A 24,716-nucleotide genomic window follows, 5' to 3' on the forward strand; every position below is an offset into this window, starting at 1 on the left:
GAATAGTTTACTGGGTCAAAGCCTGACTGAACATAGCAAGGGCTTTTAGCACCTTTTTATTACTTTTGCGCAAACAACACAAAACAATTAGTCACCGTACTCTTGGAGAGGAAGGAGCCTTGAGTAATGCTAACACTACGGCATGGACGTAATCTGGGGGGGGGGGGTGTCACTTTAATATATTACGCTATATTAAAGTGACACTGGTTGAGCTCTAGGACCAAGCAGAAAACAACTGTTTGTGTTGAAGCCTGTTTCCTATTAGAACATACTGTCAAGATACCCCCCCCCCCCCACACACACACACACACACACACACATCTACAGTGAAAATTAAGTCCATGCACTACGGTAAAAAAGTACAATTAATGCCAACATGTACTGATGTTTTGCTTTTATGACATTTGCTGTGTTCATCAAAACAGTTTAGTTTAGTCTAAAAACACATCTTTGAGTGCTAAAAATATTCATCTGATGTTGATTTGTGGTTGAGCTCCGTGTCTTCCAACACATTAGCTGAGAGATCGCTTTTCTGCTTGAGATTCAGAAAATAAAAGTGGGAAATCCCAAAGCATACTTATAAAAGTGGCAGATCTCTAGCACATCACTCACACCTCCACTTAAAGGTGCATTATGTAGAACTGAAGTTAAAATGACATCTTGTGGTAAAACGTGGTTACTGCAACAACTCTGGAGCTTTTAGCCGGTTGTCGTCAAATTACAGCTGTTGGCGCTGCAGTATTAGCTCGCAGGAGACACGACACCCTCACACTCGCGGGTGGTGAACAGCAGTTACGTCCCTCCTTCCTTTGTTTTGAACGGAGAAAATCTGACAATCCCCACAGTCAGCTGGATATGAAACATGTTTCAGTATAACCTTCCATCCAAAATGACTGAAACATTAGACTCTTTTGGGATTTTCTCACTCTAAAGTTTTCACTATATTCTTACATACTGCACTTTTAACACAGTGTTGATTTTATGAAATAAAAACTTATTTAAATGGAGCTGCTATGCTGCAGACATCTGACAACTATCATGGTCTAAATCTTCAGTGCTGTTACATAATGCAGCACAGTTTAGTGGGTCAGATGGGATCAGTTACGGCTTTACTCTCACACAAAGAAGAAAAAGCTTGATTTTCAAATCTGAATGTGTGCATTTTCAGAGATGGATGTAGAAAATGGATTCTATCGACATGTAGACGTCCCGGATGAAGTTCACTACATTGTGGCTTTCTTTGTTTTGGTGATTGGAGCAGTGGGAGTTACTGGGAACGCCTTGGTCATGTACGCTTTTTCCTGGTAAGCAATTTTCCTCAAATTCAAATTTTTATTATATTCTTAAACTATTTAAGTAAACAGTCTTTTCTTTGTATTTTATCTTATTAAAATTAAAAAGAAAGAGACTTTCATTGTCCCCTTGGTGGTTAAATCAATAAAACATCCTAAAACTCAAAGAAGCAGCAGTGGCAGTACAGACAATACTTTATAATTTAGTTGGCTTTGGTTTTTACCCCTAATATTGTGGTTAGAAAAGTATCACATCAACTCGGGTTTGCTGGAAACAAGTCAGCAGCATGATACCATGAGATAAGTATAATGAAAGATTAGAGAAGGGTTTTAGAAAAGCCCTTTTTATTAGTGTTACTAAACTCTGAGACAAACAGTGCAACTATCAGTAATTATACAGAGTGATTTTATGCTCGTGTAAAGTTTCTATTTGTGTTTAGCTTTAAGGAAACCAGAGCTTTTCCCTTCCATCAACAGAACTTTAAAGGGCATCTTCCACGTTAAACATGTTGAAGGCCTTATATTGTAACAGGTCTAAACTTCTTTTTATTTATTTACTTTTTTTTACTGTGTCCTGTCTGGCTGTGAAGCAAACAGAATTGATGTCTGAATGCTGGTGACAAGCCTTACAGATTTACTCTCAGGTGGAGCATCAAAGCGTCTGCTTTTAATGTCACGCCTGATACTTAAAACTTTATTGTTATTGTTTTTGAATGATTTGTAATTCCGACCAGACACGGAGTCAGAGGTGAAAGCGAAAGGAAAAGACAAAAGTTGGGGGGGGGGGGGGGGGGTCCACAAAAATATACAATAATGAACAAAAGTCTGCTTCTAGACCTGCAGAAAAAAACAAGGAAAAAAAAGCAAAAGAACAAAAAAAAAATGGGACACAACAACAATACAACAAGATCAAGCTATCACTGCGTCAACTTGATGAAGAAATATATAATCAACATTGTTTAACTGAACAATCACACGATAATAAATCACGGTGCATTAAGTGCTCACCATAGTCTTAAGACCTGTGTTTAACGTGCCCAAGCCCATACTTTTGGGAGCACCATGTGAGCACCTGTGTGTGCACATGTGCTTGTTTATGTAAGGTTTCTCTATAGGCGCCAGTGGCGGATCTAGGATTTTTCTGAGGGTGGGGCCATCAAGGGGCCACAATATTTATAGAGGGGCCACGTACAGTCCAACATACTTGCATACTATTCCCAGTTTTGTATGGTAGATACAGTTTACCCCAACACCATGTTGAAAAACATCAATGCAATTGTACATCAATTTTTACTGTACATTGACAAAATACAACCACACACAGCATTTGAGAAATTTTAGCATTCAATTTATTTTGCAAAGCCACAAATATCAGGTTAAAATATGTTTGTGTGTGGAAAAAACACCAGAAGAATATCACAGGACCCTCTGCTCTTGACTGGGAAATGTCTGGTGGGAAGTCAATTAAATAAGTCTGAGTCAGTTGCTTATATCTCTCAACCTTTAACATTCATGGTGTAGCGTTATGGATTTATGCTCTTTTATGAAAGAGAAACCATGCTACGTATTAATTCGGAATATTAATTTTAATAAATCAATAACCAAATTTTATATTGTTCAGAAGACTCAAAGGTTGTTTTCATCCATAAACTGCCGATAATATCTGAGTGTCTGTGTTTCAGTTCAATGAGGAAACCAGTTTGAAGTTTAAAAGTTTTAATTCTTCAAATTAAACTAATGATTTTGAAATTGACAAACAGGAAATACAATCAACATTGATAACTTTGTGGGACAATCTTTTTAACAGTTGATATGCTGTTAATGCTCAAATAGACCTTCTGTAGGTGAATGAAGATTGAGAGTGATATGATGTGATTATGGATGCGTGTGGGTGCCAAGTGTAGTGAGAATTGAACATGAGATGAGATGAATGCATGTGTGCATCTGATGTTGCTTCAGGAAGAAACAGGTGTCTGAGTGAAGTGATGGTTTGAATAAACTTAGGTTTAGTGGAAAAGATGCATCAAAACGCTATCTGTCGTGTTTTGCCTCACCGAAAATCGGACCCTCTGTTGGACCCGGGACGTCACCTTAGGATGTTTCATCCAGGTCACCTTGGCTGGCAAAGAAGACAAAGATGCGCTGCGACCCGGTCCAGAGTTGCCCCTCGGTACACGTTGATGGTAAAGCGTTTTGTCGACGCGCTTTCTTAAGTTAATTCACTCAGAAATCAAAAGACTCGGTAATGAGTCTGCGTTAGAAGTTGCGGTTCAGCTATTCTGCCTGGCGTGGCAGAAACAGCGTGAGAGAAAGGGGGAAGAACGAGCCAACAGGCTCTGCCCCCCCTTTGGTTTTCAGGTCTGTTCTCTCTCGTTGTCCAACACGAACTGAATCAAAAAGACTGAAACTTACCAAAAACCTTTCTCTTCTCAAAGCAAAACATGTGCGTCATCAAATGTGTCTGGATTTTACTGTGGGAAGGTGTGTGTGAATGTTTGTGTGCTTGAGTGTGAAGGTCAGTACCAAACATTCAACATTATCTACTTAAGTGTGGATTCATTAATCCATTATAATTACCCCAAAGCATAAGAACCATTCATTTGATTAAACACATTTATAATGAGCAAAATGATAATGGTTATTTTAACATTAAAATCAAGAAAAAGAAGTTTAAACTTTATGTTTTGACTTGGTCTGGGTACAACTCATGTAAACACATCTTCTGGTAGACTGCAGGTGGCAGATGTTATGGTTTCCTCCCAGACTCGCTGGCGTTCAGGTCTTAATCTGTGGGTGAAAGTTCTCAGCGACCCAGCTTTGACACAGCTGAGTCCAACACCACCATTGTGACAGAAAACCCATATTTCCTCACGTTACAATGGCATTCAGAATCTGCAAGTGACTGACTGCAAAATTCAATTAAATTTAAAGAGCCTTTACAAAATGAGAAGCACACCACCAGGTCCTACTGGAACAGAACACCGTTCTGATGTCTGCGCAGGATTCTGTGCATCACACTGGAAGATGTCTGAAAACAGCAAATGAGAAATTATCTAACATAAGCCAAATACATACACAAGCATTTATTACTTTCAAAGATCAATGTTTACCATTTGATCCTGCAGGATTAGCATTGATTGGTGACTCTGGTGGCCCAGCAGGATGGAAGGTTGAGTCATTAACTTCACTCTGGTTGTCTGAATTGGAGAGAGTCTTGTCCCAGTTTGCAGCTAAAATACAAATATATGTCAAACTCCAGCTAAATCCAGCCAAAACTTTGTTTTCTATGAGACCACATTTTTATTTATTTGAAATTGAAGACTTGAAAGATTGGACTATAAAGATGAGATGTGGTAGATGTAGACAAAGAAACCAATACAATTTAAATCCATTATGTTAATGTTATAGTAAACCACATCACCATGAAGCGGAAGAATTCAGTAAACATATGTGCCATTAGTACAAGATAACATCATTTAACAAATTTGAGATAATGGTGATTTTTTTTTATTTTTACCTAGAATAATGGCAGGAAAAGTTGGACTAACAAAGGAATATCCAAAACACAAAATCTCTTTGGAAAACTTAACCTTGACCTTACTTAATCAACCAATTAGAAAATTCAGTGTTTCAAACAAGGACTTTTCCCACACATTTTACAATACATCAAAATGTCACAATTTAGGGAAACCTTGAAGGAATTGTGGGAAAGGAAACTTAACTGCAACATTACTGATGATGAATGGAAAGATGCTTTGAAAAACGTAAAATCATTTACTAAAGGGAAGCAACTTTGCCACTAATGACTTGTCACGATTAACAACTTCTATCAATTTAAACAATAATCCTTTATTTTTGGTGCTTGGAATAACTGACCCAATTATTACTGATAAATATAAAAAGCTCAATGCAAATTTTCTGTGCAAGAAAATGACTCCACATTAACTGGATCAGCTCCAAGATAAAATGGGAAAAGGTTATCCTCAATTATAAGCAGAACACACTGGGCAGCATTAGGTCGTTTATAAGTGGTCAGTCCGTCCTGCTGGATAATGTGGTGCAATCATGATCTTTTTACAAAAGATTATGCGATGGCGGTGAAAAGGGAGCTTGGGGGCGGTCTCTGCGCTGCCACGGACTTCAGTTTATCTTGGACATAACTTGCTTTTTATTGCGATCAAAGCCACACTCATTAAGCTTTTTTAACAAGCCGCTCCAGAAGGTGTCTGTCCCCGTGCAGTCTCTGGTGATCTGAGCTTCAACTCTTACGGAGAGGCTCCCCGGCCATCATCTCAGCTGATTCTGTTTAGAAAAGCCAAACTTACGGCCCATGTTTACTTTCATTTTCAATATAGTTGCCGGCCGGAGCTCGGCAGTAACTGCCCACGTGATCAGGATACCCCCTTCTGTTGCGCCAAGTTGTAATATGCATTCACAAGTCCGGCGTTGCGGTGATATTAGTATCAACCGTGGCAGCACGAATGCCACAAAATTCCCGCAACACCATGCCGCCACGGCGCGTTTATATTACACGTACGCTGATTTCCCAGCATGGTATGTCCTACAAGAGGCTGTCTCTCGTGTTTATCTGACATGACTGTTGCACAATAAAGATTATATTCTTTCTGACCTGATAAAGGGGGAATGGAGGTCCTTTGCCCTGTTCCAGCCTCTGGTCTACTGCCTCCTGCTGCTCTCTGATTTCTCCATGCTCGTTTTCACCAGCTGACACACTCACTCTCTTGGGAAAAAACTGCAGAATTCCCGCCTGTATCTGACCCTTTCTTTTCATGTTCTCTATCAGACAGTGCCAACTATTAACACACGAAATGCAGATTACAAAAGAAGTACATGGATTAGCAAGGGCTAACGTTTTTTCACAAGCCCTTTTTAACATTACCTTTAACTAATGTCGGCATTGCTTTCCATTGGACTTATTGTCAGACTTGACTTACATGGCAACTGTGAGTAAACAGTGATTCGTGACTTACCAACAAACTCCTCATAACGTGGACTCTCATCAGAACCGATGTCGGTTGAAAAGTTCTCCCTTCTTGGAATCTTTCAAATCTTCTTCTGTTGGATTTCACACACTATTTTGCTCCTTAGCGCCACACGGCCACTAGTGTTTGGACTCGGAATTGCATCCACCTATAATCTCATCACCGCACAAAGGACAGATGAGTGACAGGACAGGGGCACTACAGGGGCCAATCATATTTCAGCAGGGGCCAGTGCCCCTGTGGCCCCGCCCCTAGAACCGCCAATGATAGGCGCGCCCAATAGAGAGTGTGAGGGACCACAGATCCGCCCCCCAAAGATGCGCAGGAGATGGGGGGGGGGGGAGCTCCAAGTCCCAGAGATCCAGGCGCTGCCCCAGAACACAGGAACCCCAAGGAGACTGCAACCAGAAAGGTCTCCGCCCCCCTCGAGAGGCACAGAGGATCGCCCCGGGGGGCCACAACCAGCAGCCGGCAGAGTCCCGGGAGATATCAGCGGCAAGCCCACAGGCCCGCCCGCAGCCTCCCACCCCCTAGCCAGCCGAGCCCGGGACCCAGCGACCTGGGACCCGGGGCGACCACCCCCACCGGGGACCCAGCAGAGCCCAGGGACCCAGACCCCACCAGGCAGCCACCAGGATTGATCAGGCAGACGCCAAAAATCTTAAACCCCCTGACCCGGGAGCCACGAACATTCAGGCAGACCAAGGCACCACACCCCACACCAGGTGTGGCGGGGGAGGGGGGACAAAGATCTATATCATCAAAAGAAGTTCCAGGAGGGGGGAGGAGTCAAAGACCCCACCTGACATATACAGTCATACACAAACTCAGTCACACACTCCCTCCCTCATGCTCACACATGCCCATACAACACAAGACTGACAAAAATGCACGCCGGACACCCACTCATGCTCCCCTTACACACCCTATTCACTCTGGTGCTGGTACTGCTGCACATTGGGTACAACCATCACCGGTTACCAGAGTTTGACCCTTTCTGCTGGGGTGCTGATGAGCAGGCTCCCCCACCCAACGCTGAGCACAGCAACCCACCACTCCAGACCCCAACCAGATGGCCAGATCTCCCTCCTAGCCTCCGGCCCCAGGAAGCCAAGCAACAACAGAGGTGTGCTAAGACCCCTAGTCTCCCTCCGCCTGCTCCAATATAGTGTTGTGTGATCATGAGGTATATTCCATGGCTGTGGTGAGCGGGCAGTGCGGGCATTGTCTAGCCTATGCCAGCTGATGCCACCGCACCACCCCACTTGCACCCACAGCCCTCGATGTCTAAGTGCGGTTTAAAATTGGAAGTGGGCACCGGCACCCAGGAGGAGGCTGAGAAATCCCCCTGCCAAGTGCCGTTGAATGTGCTCACTCCCAAGGCCCTAAGTGTGTGTTTGCGTGGAATGTCGTCAGTGGAAGTATATATGGTGCAAATAAAATTGGTGGGCAGGTTGGTTGCCACAGGAATGTGGAAATGGCGTCCGTACCTGCACTCCTTGACTTGTCCACCCCCCAAAGCCCTATGTGTATGTTTGTGTGATGATGTGAGGGAGCAGGAGGAGAAAAATATGCGGGGATGGACGCAAGAGATATTGGCTGAGTTCATGTTTGGCTGTAATCTGCCACTCTCTTTGATTTCCCTCACCATTCTGAAAAATATTGGAGCCAGAATGATCCAGAATTCTTTGTAGAACTCTGTTGGAAACCCTTCTGGACCTGGAGCTTTCCTATTAGTCATGTATTTAAGGGCTTCCTGGAGCTCTGCTGATGTTAGTGGCGAGTCTAGGACTGTAACTTGGCTGTCTGATAATTTAGGAAGTGTTATCCTGTCAAGGAACTCATTGATCTCGTTATCTGATGGGTTTATCTGTGGTGAGTACAAAGTTTGGTAAAAGTCTCTGAAAGTGTTGTTTATGCTTTCAGGGTCATAAACTATATTCCCGGTTGAGTCTTTAACAGCAGATATGATAGTTTTCTCTTTATTAATTTTTAACTGGCTACCTAAAAAATTACCTGATTTATTACTATGTTCAAAGTATTCTATTCATAGTCTTTGTGCTAAAAATTGTGTCTTTTTGTCAATAATTCCATGAAGTTCTAATTTAGCTTTACGTAATTTGCTCATTAACTCTTCTTCTGTGGATGCCTCTAAAGACTTAATGATATCTTCTAACTCCTGAATACATTTGTTTTCTGTTTTTTTCCTATGTGATGAGAAAGAGATTATTTTACCTCTCATCACTGCCTTTCCTGCCTCCCAGAGAATAGATGCTGATGTTCCAGGCAGGTCATTATGTTCTAAATATAAAGCCCACTCCTTTTTAAAAAATTCTATAAAACCTTCATCTTTAAGCAGTGATGTATTAAACCTCCAGTTTTTGCTTGGTGGGATTGTCTTCTTATTTACCAGAGTTAAAGAAACCGGAGCATGGTCGCTGACAACTATGGGGTGTATCTCAGTGTCTGAAATGTCATCCAACAATGAGCTGCTGACTAGAAAATAATCCAAACGAGAATGAGAGTGATGGACATGTGAGAAAAAAGTATACTCTCTACGGTTAGGATGAAGAGATCGCCATGCATCACAAAGCCCATAATCACTCATGTACAGTTTAACTATATTAGTGGATTGCCAATTGCGCTGAGTCCCAGCTGTACTGAGCCTGTCTGTTGAAGAATTCATCCAAAAATTAAAATCACCTCCAAGTATAAGTGGACAGTCTAAGTGTTCAGAGAGTACAGAGAAAAAATTATGAAAGAATGAAGGGTCATCAATATTTGGACAGTATATGCTGACAATACATAAGCTTTGGTTCTGTACAGATAGTTTTAACATTATAAATCTACCCTCTGAATCAGAGATTGTGCCCAATACTGTGAAATTGATGTTTTTCTGTGTATTATAAAAGCTACGCCTCTTTGCCTAGAGTTATAACAGGCAGAGAACATGCTGGGAAACTCAGGTGTTTTAAGTTCATCTGCGGATGTGGCAGATCTATCATTCATGAACTCCAGCTGCGTTCTGCACACGGCCACAGTAACATTTTCTAAGTTTCTAAGTGGCGTCACCAAAAAAAAAATATAATTAACACACAGTCATTCGTGTCCGTTCATTTTCTCTCTGGTAAGTTCTGTCTGTATTTGAGCATGAAATGTGGACGCGCTCGCGCTGCAGTGCTCGTCACTGGCGCAGCCATGCAGCGCAGCACAGCACACTCCACCTTTCTTGTGGTCAGTCGATCAATTTGATCTGCTAGTTAAAAAGTTACTTGTGAGGTGAAAAGATGGGAGCAGACAGGAGTTTTTCTGGAGGACTGGGAGATGCAGGAAGATCAGAGACAGACAGAACAGGAAGATAGGAAAATAAAAACCAAGAAAACAAAACAAAGTTCTTAAAAAAATGTAGGTAGATTTATCTCACTACACGTTTGTACCTTTATAAAGCAATAATTTATCAGCATGTAGTATTTATATAGTTGATACAATTCAGATCATCTTCAAAACTCCGTCCCATGCCCAGGGACGTATCTAAGCCTTTTGGGGGCCGAGGCTAAATAGACCCCTGCCAGGTATTTTAAGTTGAAGTGCCATCTGTTTTTATATTAGACTTTTTATATCTGCAATAAAGTCCAAAAGTGGAGAATTTATGTTATTTTTTACTTGATTGTTCAAGCTACCTCACAGAAGTGATCTGTTGTTAAAAATTAAAATAAAAAGGTAATGAAATAAAAAATAAGGAACATTCTGGAACGGTTTCTTCCTTTTCTTTCTTTTTTTATGTATCGAAAGTATCGGATTGGGGGACTCGGTATCGGCAGATTCTTAAAATTAAATGACTCTATAGCAGCCATCGCCATAGCTTGTTTTCTTAAAGTGACAGAGTTCTGAAATTGCTCATTCTGGAAGGTTCTGAAAATGTCAAGAATAAAAATGCTAAAATTGCTTTATATGAGAAACATTTACATTTGCAAAAGAACTTCATAAACACATTTTGTATAGGTAGAACAATCACTTTTAAAAACAATCAAAATAGATCTTCTTCAGAGCTGTTATAGCGAATCTACAGGGCAAGCTAGGTTTTAAATGCAAACACGGTAATGGTTAGCCCTACTCTTGTGTGTCTTCCCAAACATCTTTTGTTGTCTGTGACTTCAAATAGTGTTTTTCATTTTGGGACTCTGGTAGTTTGTCCTAAAGTTGAAGTGGTGGCAGCCAGCTGTTTCTCCTTCTCTGACATTACTGAGCTGCAAACTTCTCACACCAGTTGTGCTCTGTTGCAAAATACGTGAGTGCATAATGAATGGAGGACCCAGAGAAGTGCAGCAGTTCAGGGAGACCGAGAACCAGATGGTCCAATATTTGCTTGTGGTCCAAGCTGTGTCATTGACTGAGGTTTTTAACCCTCCCACTGTCTTTATGGGTGACCCTGCGAGGAAAGCTGACCATTGAGCAGGATTGATGGTTTATCCCTTGAGGTCTACATGGCAGGGGTGAGGTGGTGTTCACTCCTCACCCCTGCCACATGGACCCAAGGGATTAACCATCAACTCTGCTCAATGTTCAACTTTCCTCGTGGGGTCACACTCATTAGGACAGTGGGAGGGTTAAACAATTGTGAGAGAATCAGCTGTTTCTCCTTCTCTGACATTACTGAGCTGCAAACTTCTCACACCAGTTGTGTTCTGTTGCAAAATATGTGAGTGCATAATGAATGGAGGACCCAGAGAAATGCAGCAGTTCAGGGAGACCAAGGGATTAACCATCAACCCTGCTCAATGGTCAACTTTCCTCGTGGGGTCACACACATTAGAACAGTGGGAGGGTTAAACAAATGTGAGAGAACCGCTTCATTATTTATTTTGTTTAATTTCCATAATATATTCATAGCTATACTATGCTAGAATGTTGTTTAGAGGCATGAAAAAATGTTTTAGGCTAATTTGTTTTCCAAATTCGCTATAGCAGCCTTAAAGGCACTGTTTGTATTATTATTTTCTTATGTGTCTCTTAAACAGAGCAGCTGGCCCCAGCCTGGCCCTCCCTCGAAGTTTGGTCTAAAACCACCACTGGTTATAAATAGATTGATGGAAAATAATTTGAATGTTTTTTAATTCACTTAAGTGCGGAAAATGCTGGTATTTTATCAGTTTTGATCAAAATTGGACAAAAGAAAATACAAATAATATGTTTTCTTTGTTATTTTGTAGCAAACTAAACTTTTTTTTTATCAGGTCGTTAACCGTAGCTAGAAACAAGCAGCGCCTGTTGCCATGACCCAACTTAGTATGGATCTGTTCCAAATGCCATCCTCATCCTCCCGTACTTGGTAGAATGGCATTTCTAGTGTCCTTGACAAGAATACACTGGTCTAAGTACATAAGAACATACTAGCGTCCTTGAGTATTGAGAAACGGCCAATGTCTCAATTAGTAGAAGCTAACCGCTAGCATTAGCAACTCCACAATGCAGCAGAACTCTTCCAAGCTTGTGTTATTTGTGGAGAAAAAACATCAATGTTGCAAAAATTCAGAGTCAGTGGTCGAGTCATGTTGCTTAGCCAATCACAGGTGAGATGTCCAAATATCAGGAAATGAGACTCCAAATCCTGCCATCTGAAGCTACTTTCTCTTCTGGCTTATTTCTACATGCTCAAACAGGCATACCGGAGCTTTTTTCCCAGAGAAGGATTTAAAAGGCATTAATTTTTACTACAGACCACTGCAAATTTATTTAAAATATGATTGAAGTTGACCTTTAATAGAATCAAGCATCTACAACATTTTAGGGCACAAGGGATGTATTCCAAAAAGGCAAGCAGTGATGTATATTTTTGGGCCTCTCTCTCTCTCTCTCTCTGTCTCTCTCTCTCTCTCTCTCTCTCTCTCTCTCTCTCTCTCTCTCTCTCTCTCTCTCTGTGTGTGTTTGTTAAAGTATCACATGATCCATATGGTGCATTTTAATGAAATGCTGAGAAAATCTTAACTACAATGTAAACTATTCTTTAGAGTCAGTCCATGTTAAGTTTGTCACCAACAGCTGATCAACCTTAGCAACCACAAAAATGGCCACCACTCTGTCAGCTGTACACATACCTAACATTGCAGCCATAAACATATAGGGATTATTTTCAAAGATTTTTTGTATGTTTTTATTTTTGTCTTATTTTTTAATAAAATAAACTGTATACATTTTTTTCAATGAAATGCATTTAGCTTAGTGTGGTAAACAGGGTTGTCTAGTTATGGTTATGCTGGCTATTAGGCCTACAGTAAGAACCAAAACCCTTACCCTGACGTGCACTTTGCATTAGTTCATGCTTCTATTGATGCACAATTATATCAAATGACTTATCACTCAATCTCATCTCATGTCACACGTGTTCCGTATACACAAACACTGTGACCTATTGGCCTGCACAGTGTTTATTCATATTGATGTTTACACAGTAAGCAGCAGGAGAACACCCAGTGCAGCACCAATACTGAGAAGAGGAAGCTGTTATTAAGAACTTTTTATAAACACAAGGAGCAACGAATTGTAGAAAAACACCACATTTGTGAAGATCTGAGAACATCTTATTTCGCTGTAGTAATTTAAATTCAGATTCATATAAAAAATATGCCAAATTGAAAAATCTCATAAGCTGGATGAAAAACTGGCATCTTGTTGACGGATCGTTCATGCTGTGTGAGCTAATTTCATTTGGCAAATCAATTTGATGTTTATCTTCTGCAGCTGCATATCTTTTCTTGAAGGAGCAGAATTAGAATAAACATTCGGAACAAGCTTAAAAACAAATTAAAATGTAATATAAAAGGTTACAGAGCATTCAATTAATCAAACCCATTATTTTCGCAGACTGATGTTTGAAATATTTATCCAGAGTCTCCGAATGATAGATTTTATGTGAAAAAAACTATGCTTTTGCCTCAAAAACCACAGAAGATAGGAGTCATGTGGAACTATTGTGGATTATTTTCACTAGTATAGGTATTTGTCATGATGCATCATTGTTTCAGAGTCTTTTATAGTTTGATTAATAAATTGACTTTAATGAGCCACAATGGTTTATCTGATCAGTGGAGCCTTACAACAATAAAACTACAGTCTCATTATAACCCTCCCACTGTCTTTATGGGTGACCCCACGAGGAAAGTTGATCATTGAGCAGGGTTGATGGTTTATCCCTTGGGTCCATGTGGCGGGGGTGAGGAGTGAGCACCACCTCACCCCTGCCACGTGGACCTCAAGGGATAAACCATCAATCCTGCTCAATGGTCAACTTTCCTTGTGGGGTCACCCATAAAGACAGTGAAACTTAGATGACCTTCATTTAAAAGTGACACTTTTTTTTTACATGCATCTTGTATTTCTATTGCTGTACATTTCATAATTTCATATATGAACTTTAACATGAACTTACTGTAGGTTTTGTTCAGCAAAACCCCCTTCATTTCTTTTTTACACCAATTTACAGAAGTGTGGACTCAAGTCACATGACTTGGACTCGAGTCAGACTTGCTTCATTATTTTTAATGACTTCTGACTTGACTTGATAAAATCTATAAAGACTTACGACTTGACTCAGACTTGAACGCCAATGACTTGCGACTTGAATCGACTTGCATCTGTTGACTTGACAATGACTTGAGCATATTTGATATTTTAGCACAAAAATGGAAGACATGGACAGAAATCATAAATCATTCTTTGTTCTGGGTTTGATCTTGTTCTGCAAAATGCAGCAACACTTTGTTTATGATCAGCTTCAGTTGCACTTTCTGCTTGTTGGAGCAAATAAATGAAGCTTTAAGAAGCTTTATTTCTGGAATTTATCATCATTGTCATTAAATTGAAGGTTGGACTTGTACTTGACTTGGACTTCCACATCATTGACTTTGGTCTCGACTTGGACTTGGTTATCTTTGAGTTGGACTTGACTTGAGACTTGACTGGAAAGTCTGGTGACTTATGACTTGCAAAGCAGTGACTTGGTCACACCTCTGCCAATTTATTTAGTGTGTGTGTTTTGTTTAAGAGCAAATGACATGTGTTTTAAGCACAGCTGACCCGAGGTCATCAATGTGTTTCAGCAACAAGAAACTTCGAACACCTCCCAACTTCTTCATCATGAACTTGGCGGTCAGTGACTTCCTCATGGCAATAACCCAGTCTCCCATCTTCTTTGTTAACTCACTTTACAAGGGCTGGATTTTTGGGGAAACAGGTATATTTTTTTCTTTTAGTTGTTTGTTCTGAGCACTCTCTCAATGAAGCAGGAATAATTTGGATGAAGGAAAGTTGTTGGCATACCAATAAAAGAAGGTACATTAGGTGGCAGCATCTTGTGTCTGAGATGTCAGAATTTGTCCCTTTAGCTATAAATTACACTATTATGTATGCTCCTTTGTTTTTCCCATCCTGTCAACATGATTTATAGTGTTTTCTTCTTTGTTTACCTCTCACAGGGTGTAAAATCTATGCTTTCTGTGGAGCTTTATTTGGAATCACCTCAATGATAAACCTTCTGGCCATCTCCATAGACCGTTACATAGTTATCACCAAACCTCTGCGGTCTATTGGGTGGACCTCAGTGAGACGCACCTGCCTGATCATCGTCCTGGTCTGGCTTTATTCACTAGCCTGGAGCCTTGCACCACTTTTAGGGTGGAGTAAGTAGCCTAAACAATCCATCCAGACTCTCCCAGACCACCAGTGCATTTCTCACAATTTTACACTTCTCTCCAAAAGGTTCATACATTCCAGAAGGCCTGATGACCTCATGCACGTGGGACTATGTAACATCTACTCCAGCCAATAAGAGCTACACGTTGATGTTGTGCTGCTTTGTTTTCTTCATCCCCCTGGGCATCATATCCTACTGTTATTTGTGCATGTTCCTGGCCATTCGCCACGCCACCAGGTAAAAGATACCCCATTGCTAGAAAAATTTTAAAATGAGGTTAGGGTGTTTTAATTATCATTACTGATGATAATCGGTCACTCTGAGTTTTTCATGCAGACCGAACATTAAAATAGTCTCCTACACCTATCTTCTGCATACTCACTCACTCTCGCTGGCTTGGTGGGCAGGATGATGCAACGGAGGGGAACAAGATGGCGACAGCTCGTTTGAATGGCTTTTACATCAATTTTGGGCTATTTGGACTCAGGCTTTATCACAATCAGTAACAGACAGATGTATTTTAGTCCTTTATTTGATATATTTTTTACTTCTTTAACAGCGAACTGCCTCGTTGACTGACATTCGTTGTCATCTTTTTCATGTCTGCCCTATGGTGCTGGTGCACACCTTGTGGTGTATATATATATATATATATATATATATATATATATATATATATATATATATATATGTATATATATATATATATATATATATATATATATATATATATATATATATATATATATATATATGTGTGTGTATATATATAAGAAATCTCAATAAAAAAACTTGCTACGCCGCTTATGGCAGCATTTTCTCCTTCAGGATATATAGCAGTACATTATTGAGTTCATACCATCAATGAAATGCAGCTCCCCAACACCAACAACACTCATGCAGCCCCACATAAGGACAGAACCACCACCATGTTTCACTGTAGGCACCATGCATTTCTCTTTGACCTTTATGACACCATACAGTTTTGAAACCATTAGTTCCAAAAGCAGTGATCTTTGTCTCTTATATATATATGGAGGTGCCCCCCTTTACTTAGAGGCGCTCCTGAAACAATATGTCCCATCACACAGTCTGCGCTCCTCTAATCAGGTCCTGCTAGTTGTCCCTCGTACTAGGCGTTGGACTCGTGTAGACTGGGCATTTTAATATCTAGCGCCGTCATTCTGGAACCAGCTCTTTGCTTCTTTCCCAGTCTTTAAGAGTCACCTGAAAACCCAGTTTTTCTTGTAGCATTTCCTGAACAGGCTTGAATTTGGCTTACTGTTATGTAGTTTTGATTTTTTGCTTTTTATTCTGTTGATCCATGTTCAATGTTTTAATTTCTTAAATCATGATTGTTGTTTGTTCTTCAGTGCCTTGGCCTCCTGTAATGGGTGAGGAAGGTGCTATATAAACAAAGACTTGATATCTATCTATCTATCTATCTATCTATCTATCTATCTATCTATCTATCTATCTATCTATCTATCTATGTATATATATATATATATATATATATATATATATATATATATATATATATATATATACACACACACACACACACACACACACACTACGACATTTATTTATTTCCGCTCTGTGTATTAACTTTTTGTTTCACTACAAATGTTTGCATGATTAGAAATGAATGTAATTCTATTGGTATTTTCTATTGATTTTAGTTCTAATGGCTGTTAGAAACTGGAAAGGTTATTTACTTTTTAAAAAGTAGTGAAATTACATGTACATGTTAATTTCTGTCAGTAGTTCAACTTAAAAGGTGAAACTAATATATAAGAATGATTCATTACATGTAAAGCCAGATATTTCAAGACATTATTTGTTATAATTGTGATGATTACAGCCGATGAAAACACCACATTCAAAATCTCAGACAATTAGAATATTATGAAAAGGTTCAATATTTGAGACTCAAAGTGTCACACTCTGATCAGCTACTGAATCCAGAACACCTGCAAAGGGTTCCTGAGCCTTTAGATGGTCTTAAGATGGTGGACTTTTGCACCACATTCAAATTTTATGTTTTACTTCACCTGTATTCTGCTGCATCATGTATTCACTTTACAACTTGTTTTTCATTGTTTGAAGGGTTGTCTGCAAATCCAGTTCAGAAAAACATAACAAAAATCAGGCATTCTGACATTCAAATGACTCCAGATATGTTTTAAAACTGAGAATTTCTGCTGCTTTTGCACCTCCCATCTGTGCAAGTGTTTGATAAGATAAACTGAGATTTTTAAAAGCACTCTCCAGAGTGGATATTTTTTTAAATCCCGTTTTTAGTCCTTTAACCCTTTAATAGGGTTTGTTGAATTTTTATGAAACAAACATACCACAGGATAGTGATCATATCTCAGAGAAAGCTGTATTTGAAATTTAAAAAAAGATGCAAGTTATCAAAGAATCTGTAGCAAGCCTTGATCATTCAGACCGAGGTCACTTTGAAAACCATTAAATATGCAGATATGAAAATGACCAGAGTCTGATGTGAAAACATGGATTAGTGGTGTTCAGATATGGGTCATAAAAGAACAGAAAGTATCAGAGTTTTTTTGTGTTTTTGCTGATTCATGATCACATTTCATACATCCAGATTTCTTTACTTACGGTCTTAGCTTTCTCTAAGTTGGGTTTTCTGCAGCATCTGTCTTTCCTTTCTTCTCTCCATTCCAAACAGAGATGTGGACCAGTTGGGCTCTCAGGTGAGGAAGTCCACCTTGATCCAGCAGCAGTCCATCCGGACTGAATGGAAGCTGGCAAAGATCGCCTTTGTAGTCATCATCGTGTTTGTACTTTCGTGGTCACCTTATGCATGTGTCACCCTCATCGCCTGGGCTGGGTAAATTTTTTTTAAATAATCAGGTATTCTTATTCATTAATAATGAGCCACCTCTGTTCCTAATACAATGCCATTCAGTACATTGTGCATATGCAAAAGACTTTGTCCTCCAACTCTTGACATCGGTCAACACATTTTACTTTTCAGATATGCAAGCATCCTTAATCCATATTCCAAAGCCGTTCCTGCTATTATAGCAAAGGCATCAGCCATCTACAACCCCTTCATCTACGCCATCATTCACTCCAAATACAGGTGTGTGCAGTCGTCTAATCGACATTTAGAAAGAATTTGAAGAAAGAAAAAATAAAGCATTTTGGTAAAAAAAATATGTAACATTCTAACAGAGACACCCTGGCAGAAACGGTTCCTTGTCTACACTTCCTGTCCCACAACCCCAGGAGGGACTGCGTGTCAGTGTCACTCAGCAAGTCCTCCATCAGGGAGTCAGAGCTCAGCAGGCAGTCATCCGTCTCCAAAACACAATTTCACAGAGTTTCCTCCATGTCTACAACAGACACTGTGAGTAGGAACTCAAATGTCCAAACGCTTAGATTATTTTTAGGATTCAAGTCCCAGAGAAATAATCAGTTTTGGGTTTGATGGTTGTGTCCGTGTACAAGCAGAAAATCTATTTCAACTATTTTTCATTTAAATTTTCTTATAATATTATTATGGCTGTGATGTCAAGTTGAGTTAAACAAACGCTTATGCTAACCTTTACCTAAATTATCCTTTCCAGCAGGTTTGCAGTGATGTAGAACTGGATCCTATTGATCAAAGCCATTGTCTAAAGCTGAGTTCCTCCAGTGGAGCTCTAAAGCAAAAAGAGAACAATTCATTTATGGAACAGATGGAGGAAAAGGGAAGTCAAAGTGAGGAATGGGTTAGGTAGGTGTTCATTCTTTTATTTACTCACTTTAAATACACATGAACCTGAACTTGAACATTTTGAAATAATACATTAACTTAGGGGTGTGCATTTGCATTGGCAAAAGGTAGGTGATACAATATATTTCATAATACGGGGTAGGCGATGAGATATATATCATAATACAAGGTTAGCGATACGATATATATCATAACACAAGGTAGGCGATTGGATATATATCATAATACGGGTAGGCGATAAGACATATATCATAATAAAAGGTTGGCGACACGATATATATCGTAATACAGGGTAGGCAATACGATATATATCATATTACAGGGTAGGCGATATGATATATTTCATAATACGGGGTAGGCAATACGATATATATCATATTACAGGGTAGGCGATACGATATATTTCATAATACGGGGTAAGCAATACAATATATATCATATTACAGGGTAGGCGATACGATATATAATTCATAATATGGGGTAAGCAATACGATATATATCATATTACAGGGTAGGCGACACGATATATATATCATATTACAGGGTAGACGATATGATATATTTCATAATACGGGGTAGGCAATACGATATATATCATATTCAGGGTAGGCAATACGATATATAATTCATAATATGGGGTAAGCAATACGATATATATCATATTACAGGGTAGGCGACACGATATATATCATAATACGGGGTAGACGATACGATATATATCATAATACAAGGTAGGCGGCAGGGCTGGACAATATAGAAAAAAGGCAAATCGATACAAAAAATTCATATTGATCGATATCAATAAATATTGAAAAATACATTCTAGAAAATGTATTTCAAGGTCAGCCTTGGCCATTTTATGCTATTCCTTAACTACTTTCAATAAAAAAACACACAAAGACAGAATCCAATTCAATATTTTATTTAAACATCTTTATTTTACTAGAACCAAACGAGTTCAAGAAATTATTGAATTCCGATCATTTTTCTGGCAGAGATTGTGATTTCAGTTTGAATAATTATTTTCTTCAAATCACGGTTCAGCTCCTATAACAATTTTAGCAAACGGCTGTTTTTTGTTGGACTTGTGAAAACCAGAATATTCTTTTGAGAGAATTTCCTCCGCCTCTCCTGGCTGCGACATCTTGTTTAAGTTATGAGCTGTCTGTTTAGGTTTTACGGGGAGGGCTTGGTGACAGAGCGTGCCTGGATCTTTGTTGATTGGTTGGGAGTAAGTAATGAGTCTAATATTAAGCTACCTGATAGGCTATGATGATAAAGGCAAAGAAAACTTTTTATCAAAGTTATTATTGACCCATTTTTAATCACACCACAATGTAGATCGATAGATAAAAAATCATTATTGAATTACAGTCCAGCCCTAGGCAATACGATATATATACCGTATTTTCCAGACTATAAGCCGCTACTTTTTTCCGCATGCTTTGAACCATGCAGCTTATAATGAGGTGCGGCTTTAGTGAAGACTTTCCTTCACCTGCCAGGGGGCGCTTTAGCAGAAAGTGAAACAGGTGGAAGTCAAAAGTGGAAATCGAAGAAAGTGCTCATTTTAATTTTGCACATGCAAGCAGCCGGCACGACGAAGAATTATTTTCAAGTCCATACCCCCCTCATCATGGTAACTACACGTATGAGTTCATTTGTTGCCTCATTTAAGTTGAAGGCCGTCGATCTGGCAGTAAAGGAGGGAAACAGTGCTGCCGCACGTAAGCTTGGCATGAATGAATCCACGGTTCGGCGCTGGAGACGGCAGCGGGAAGAACTCATTCAAGCACGGACAGTGACACTGACATCGCCACAGAAAAGGTATGTGATGAAGCTCTTCTGAGGCTGTTCAACTCCGACACAGAAGATGAGGACTTTAACGGCTTTAGTGCGCAAGAGGAAGATGAGAGCGAATGACTTTTTCTGGTAGGCAAGTGTGTTTTATTTACTAACCAGGCATGTTTTGTGTGCAGTTTTTATTTTCTAATCATCCAGGGCTTATTAATGCTGTGTCAGCACTGTTCTTTTCTTCTAAACATGCATGCAAATTACCGGTAATAATGTGTCAGTTCAGTGCTGTTTTCTTTTCTAAGCTTGCAGGCATGTTCACCCGTGTTTAAAATTCATTTTGTTGAATTAAAACAAGGAAAAACCTCCGTGTAGCGTCTTTCTGTCTAATTATCTTATGTTATGGCCATACATGCGCCGTGCGCCGGAGACCTGCATGTGGCTGCTGCGCCGCGGCTTGTATTTGGTGTGGCTTGTGTGTGTAGAAAACCTTTTTTTTTTGCTGGTGCGGCTTATAATGAGGTGCACTCTATAGTCCGGAAATTACGGTATATATATATATATATATATATATATATATATATATATATATATATATATATATATATATATATATTTCATAATACAGGGAAGACGAGATGACATATATCTCATATTTAGAACAGCACTGGTGTGAGAGGTTCTTTGCTCAATAATATCAGAAAAGGAGAGACAGCTGGCTGCTACCACTTCAACTACACAACAAACTACCAGATTCCCAAAAAGAAATACAGCATTTGAAGTTATGGACAACAAAGGCTTTTGGACCTAGAAAACAGCAACTGGTGTTTAGCGCTCTCTTGTTTCCTCTGGCAATGTGGGTTTCTGGTTCCGGTGGACGCAGGACCAGGGAAGATACCCGAGGGGAGGGGTGTGTGGTCTGTGACTGTGTTTGCGTTCAAAACATAGCTTGTTTGCAGGTACTATATAACAGCTTTAAATATCAATTTAGAATTATGACATAAACTATTTCAGCGTATTGATATTTTCTTACATCCCTCAATAAACTATGTAATGTCTTATCAGACTCATATCTATTACAATCTAATGGTCTTCATGTTACTATAGTTTGTCAACAGAGTGATGTCCTTCGTCTGGAAGAGGTAGAATGAAGAGAAGCTGGAAGATGAAGATGTAATGAAAGCACTGCAAGTATAGAAGGAAAAATGTAAGAATGAGTCACAGAAACATGAGATAACATCTATCCTAGAGTGGTCAGACCCAGTTCATATGACCAGTGAGAATGATTCACACAGGAAAACTAATGATTTGTTTACAGCCCCTTGACTACTCATGATCAACAAAACATTGAGACAAAAGTTGCTTTTTGCAACATAAATTTGGTAAATCTTATAGGTGTGGGAAACTCAATACAGGTGCTGGTTATAAACTTAGAGAACCAAGAAAACGTTGATTTATTTCAATAGTTCCACTCAAAAAAGTGAAACTTGCATATTAGATTAATTAATTACACACAGACTGATATGTTTAAGTGTTTATTTAGTTAATTTTGATGATTATAACTGACAACTAATGGAAATACCAAATTCAGTATCTCAAAATATTAGAATTAAGACTAATGCAAAAAAGCGCAAGAAACAAAAAGTCATTGTTAAAGAGGCTGGCTGTTCATAGAGCTCAATAATAGCACATTAATAGAGGGAAGGACATTATGTTGTAGAAAAAAAGTGTACAAGCAATAGGGATAACTGCCCCCTGGAGAGGACTGTGAAACAAAACCTGTTGAAAAATATGGGGGAGATTCACAAAGAGTGGACTGCAGCTGGAGTCGGTGCTTCAAGAACCACCATGCAGAGACGAATGCAAGACAGGTTTCAGCTGTCGCATTCCTTGTTTCAAGCCACTCTTGAACAAGAGACAATGCCAGAAGTGTCTCGCCTGGGCTAAAGACAACAAGGACTGGACTTCTGCTGACTGGTCCGAAGTTATGTTCTCTGATGAAAGTAAATGTTGCATTTCCTTTGGAAATCAAGGTCCCAGAGTCAGGAAGAAGAGAGGAGAGGCACAGAATCCACGTTGTTTGAGGTCTAATCTAAGGTTTCCACAGTTAGGGAGAGTTTGGTGTGTCATGTCATCTGCTGGTGTTGGTCCATTGTGTTTCTGAGGTCCAAGGTCAACACAGACGTCTACCAGGAAGTTTTAGAGCACTGTGCTTTTTGTTGTTGACCAACTTTATGGAGATGCAGATTTCATTTTTCAACAGGACTTGACACGTACTTTTCAGTTGGCCAACATTTCTAAAAATCTTTTTTTGCATTGGTCCTAATTGATATTCTAATTTTCTGAGATGCTGAATTTTGGACTTTCATTAAATGTCAGTTAAACCAATGAAATAAACTAAATAAACATTTCAAATATATCAGTCTGTGTGTAAAAAAAGAATCCAATATACAAGTCTCACTTTTTGAATGGAATTCAGGGTTTCCCTCAGAAAACTTGATAAGCCTGGTGGGCCGGACCATGAGAGCGGGGGTGGGGGGGTGGGGGGTGGGGGGTCTTTTGGCTCAGCTCACCAAAAAGAGCCGGCTCTTTCGGCTCCCAAGTGGCTCCTCATATTTTCTGTTGCGTAGAGTACATTTATAACCAAAATAATGCAAAACTATATGTAAAATGATTTACTAATATAAACAAATTTAATATATCAAATATTTATCATTTCTATGGATTTAATAACTGAACTCTTTAAGAAATCTCGACTTTCCGACTGCTGGCGCTCATTTTCTCACTGTCTTCGTCGCACTCTCCTCCCTCTCGCTCGCCTTTTTCCTCCTCCTCATTCCCTCTCGTCTCCCTCCACCCGCATGTGCTCTGCTGTGTGTCTGAGTCTGATCCTCCCTCTTCTCCGTCCCTACTGCTCTGTGTGTGGACAGTCTGGACACGCAGTTAAACATGTTGACCAATCGCCTGTAGCTTTCACCAAGGCAAGGGGGGAGGGTAAGGGACGGCTCCCAATGACGAGCCGGCTCCCGTCGTTCACTTCAAAGAGCCGGCTCTTAAAGCCGGTTCGTTCGCGACCGACACATCACTACGGTGCACTACCGCTTCTTGTCAGTATCAGCGGAGGGGAGGCCCGCAGTTCGTAGCGCTGCCGTGCGTCGGCCGTGTCAGCAGAGAAGGTAGGGAGGAGGGTTTGACCACGCTTAGCCTGGCGGGTGACCAAGTAAAGCTTGGTGGCCTGCCAGATTTATAAAGCACTGGGGGAGACACAGGAATTACTGAAATAGATCAACTTTGTTGTGATATTTCATTCAAATTTTTTGACCAGCACTTGTACATTTGAAGTGGTCTCTGGTAGGAAAGAATGCTTTGCAAGCCGTACTCAGGGCAAAAAATGCCCCAAAACATCATTGATTAGCAAGAACAAGTGGCAGCAGGATTTGGAGTCATTTCCTGATTTGTGAACATCTTGCCTCAAACTGGATAAAGGCAACGTGACTACTAACTCTGCTCAGCCATATATTTTTTCTCTCCACAAATAACCAGCCTGGAGAAGCTTCTGCTGTGTGATTGAGTTGATAATGCTAACAGTTAGCTTCTGCTAGCCGAGACATTTTCTGCTGTTTTCTGGGCGCTAAAACAACAACAACCTTCCCCGTTGTGAGTCAAGCTGGGTTAGTCCATGATTGTTAAGTGGCAGTGTGACGTAGATCTGTCAGGCCTTTCAAATCCTACTAGAGACCACTGCAAATTGCTTTGATTAAACTAGTGTTTGACACTTTTCAATACTGTTTTACATATCTGTGTGTGTACTTTTTATGAAGACATAAATTAATAATGAGCTATTCAAACTAATCAGTGAGAGAAATAATATTTTTGAAATGAAAAAGTGTGAATAACTTAACATTCACCCTTGTTTGTTTAAATAATACAAATTAAAAACCAAGGATCATCTGTATATTAGGAATAATTCATGCAATCTTTAGATATATTATATATTTATTGTGAACAAAGCAAAGAGTTGACTTGAGGGGTTGAAAATGGGGGAGTGGGTGTTTAATGTTTAATTTATAGCTAAAATCTAAGCGTTATTTGCATGCAGCAGTTCCGTGTGTATCTACACTTTACAGAGCATTGGATCAATATTTTGAGATTTGCTATGTACTGCAGCACGACTTTAGGCACTA

General features: G+C 39.7%; 1 protein-coding gene and 1 long non-coding RNA gene across 2 annotated transcripts; one reads left to right on the plus strand and one right to left on the minus strand.

Moving 5' to 3' along the window:
- The first annotated feature begins 1,170 nt into the window (after positions 1-1,170).
- On the plus strand, positions 1,171-23,045 carry opn4xa (opsin 4xa). Its single transcript, XM_070552316.1, has 9 exons — positions 1,171-1,304; positions 14,392-14,525; positions 14,767-14,970; positions 15,050-15,221; positions 17,686-17,847; positions 17,995-18,102; positions 18,195-18,369; positions 18,593-18,738; positions 21,640-23,045. The coding sequence occupies exons 1-9, from the start codon at positions 1,171-1,173 to the stop codon at positions 21,653-21,655; spliced, it is 1,251 nt and encodes a 416-aa protein (XP_070408417.1). The 3' UTR covers positions 21,656-23,045.
- On the minus strand, positions 2,619-5,107 carry LOC139070328 (uncharacterized). The gene is made up of 2 exons (XR_011520871.1): positions 4,403-5,107; positions 2,619-4,320 (listed from the first exon to the last, which is right to left on the minus strand). It is a non-coding gene; the product is annotated as an uncharacterized lncRNA (long non-coding RNA).
- Positions 23,046-24,716: the final 1,671 nt, after the last annotated feature.

This window comes from Nothobranchius furzeri, chromosome 6 (assembly GCF_043380555.1).
Source record: "Nothobranchius furzeri strain GRZ-AD chromosome 6, NfurGRZ-RIMD1, whole genome shotgun sequence".
Lineage (NCBI taxonomy): Eukaryota > Metazoa > Chordata > Actinopteri > Cyprinodontiformes > Nothobranchiidae > Nothobranchius > Nothobranchius furzeri.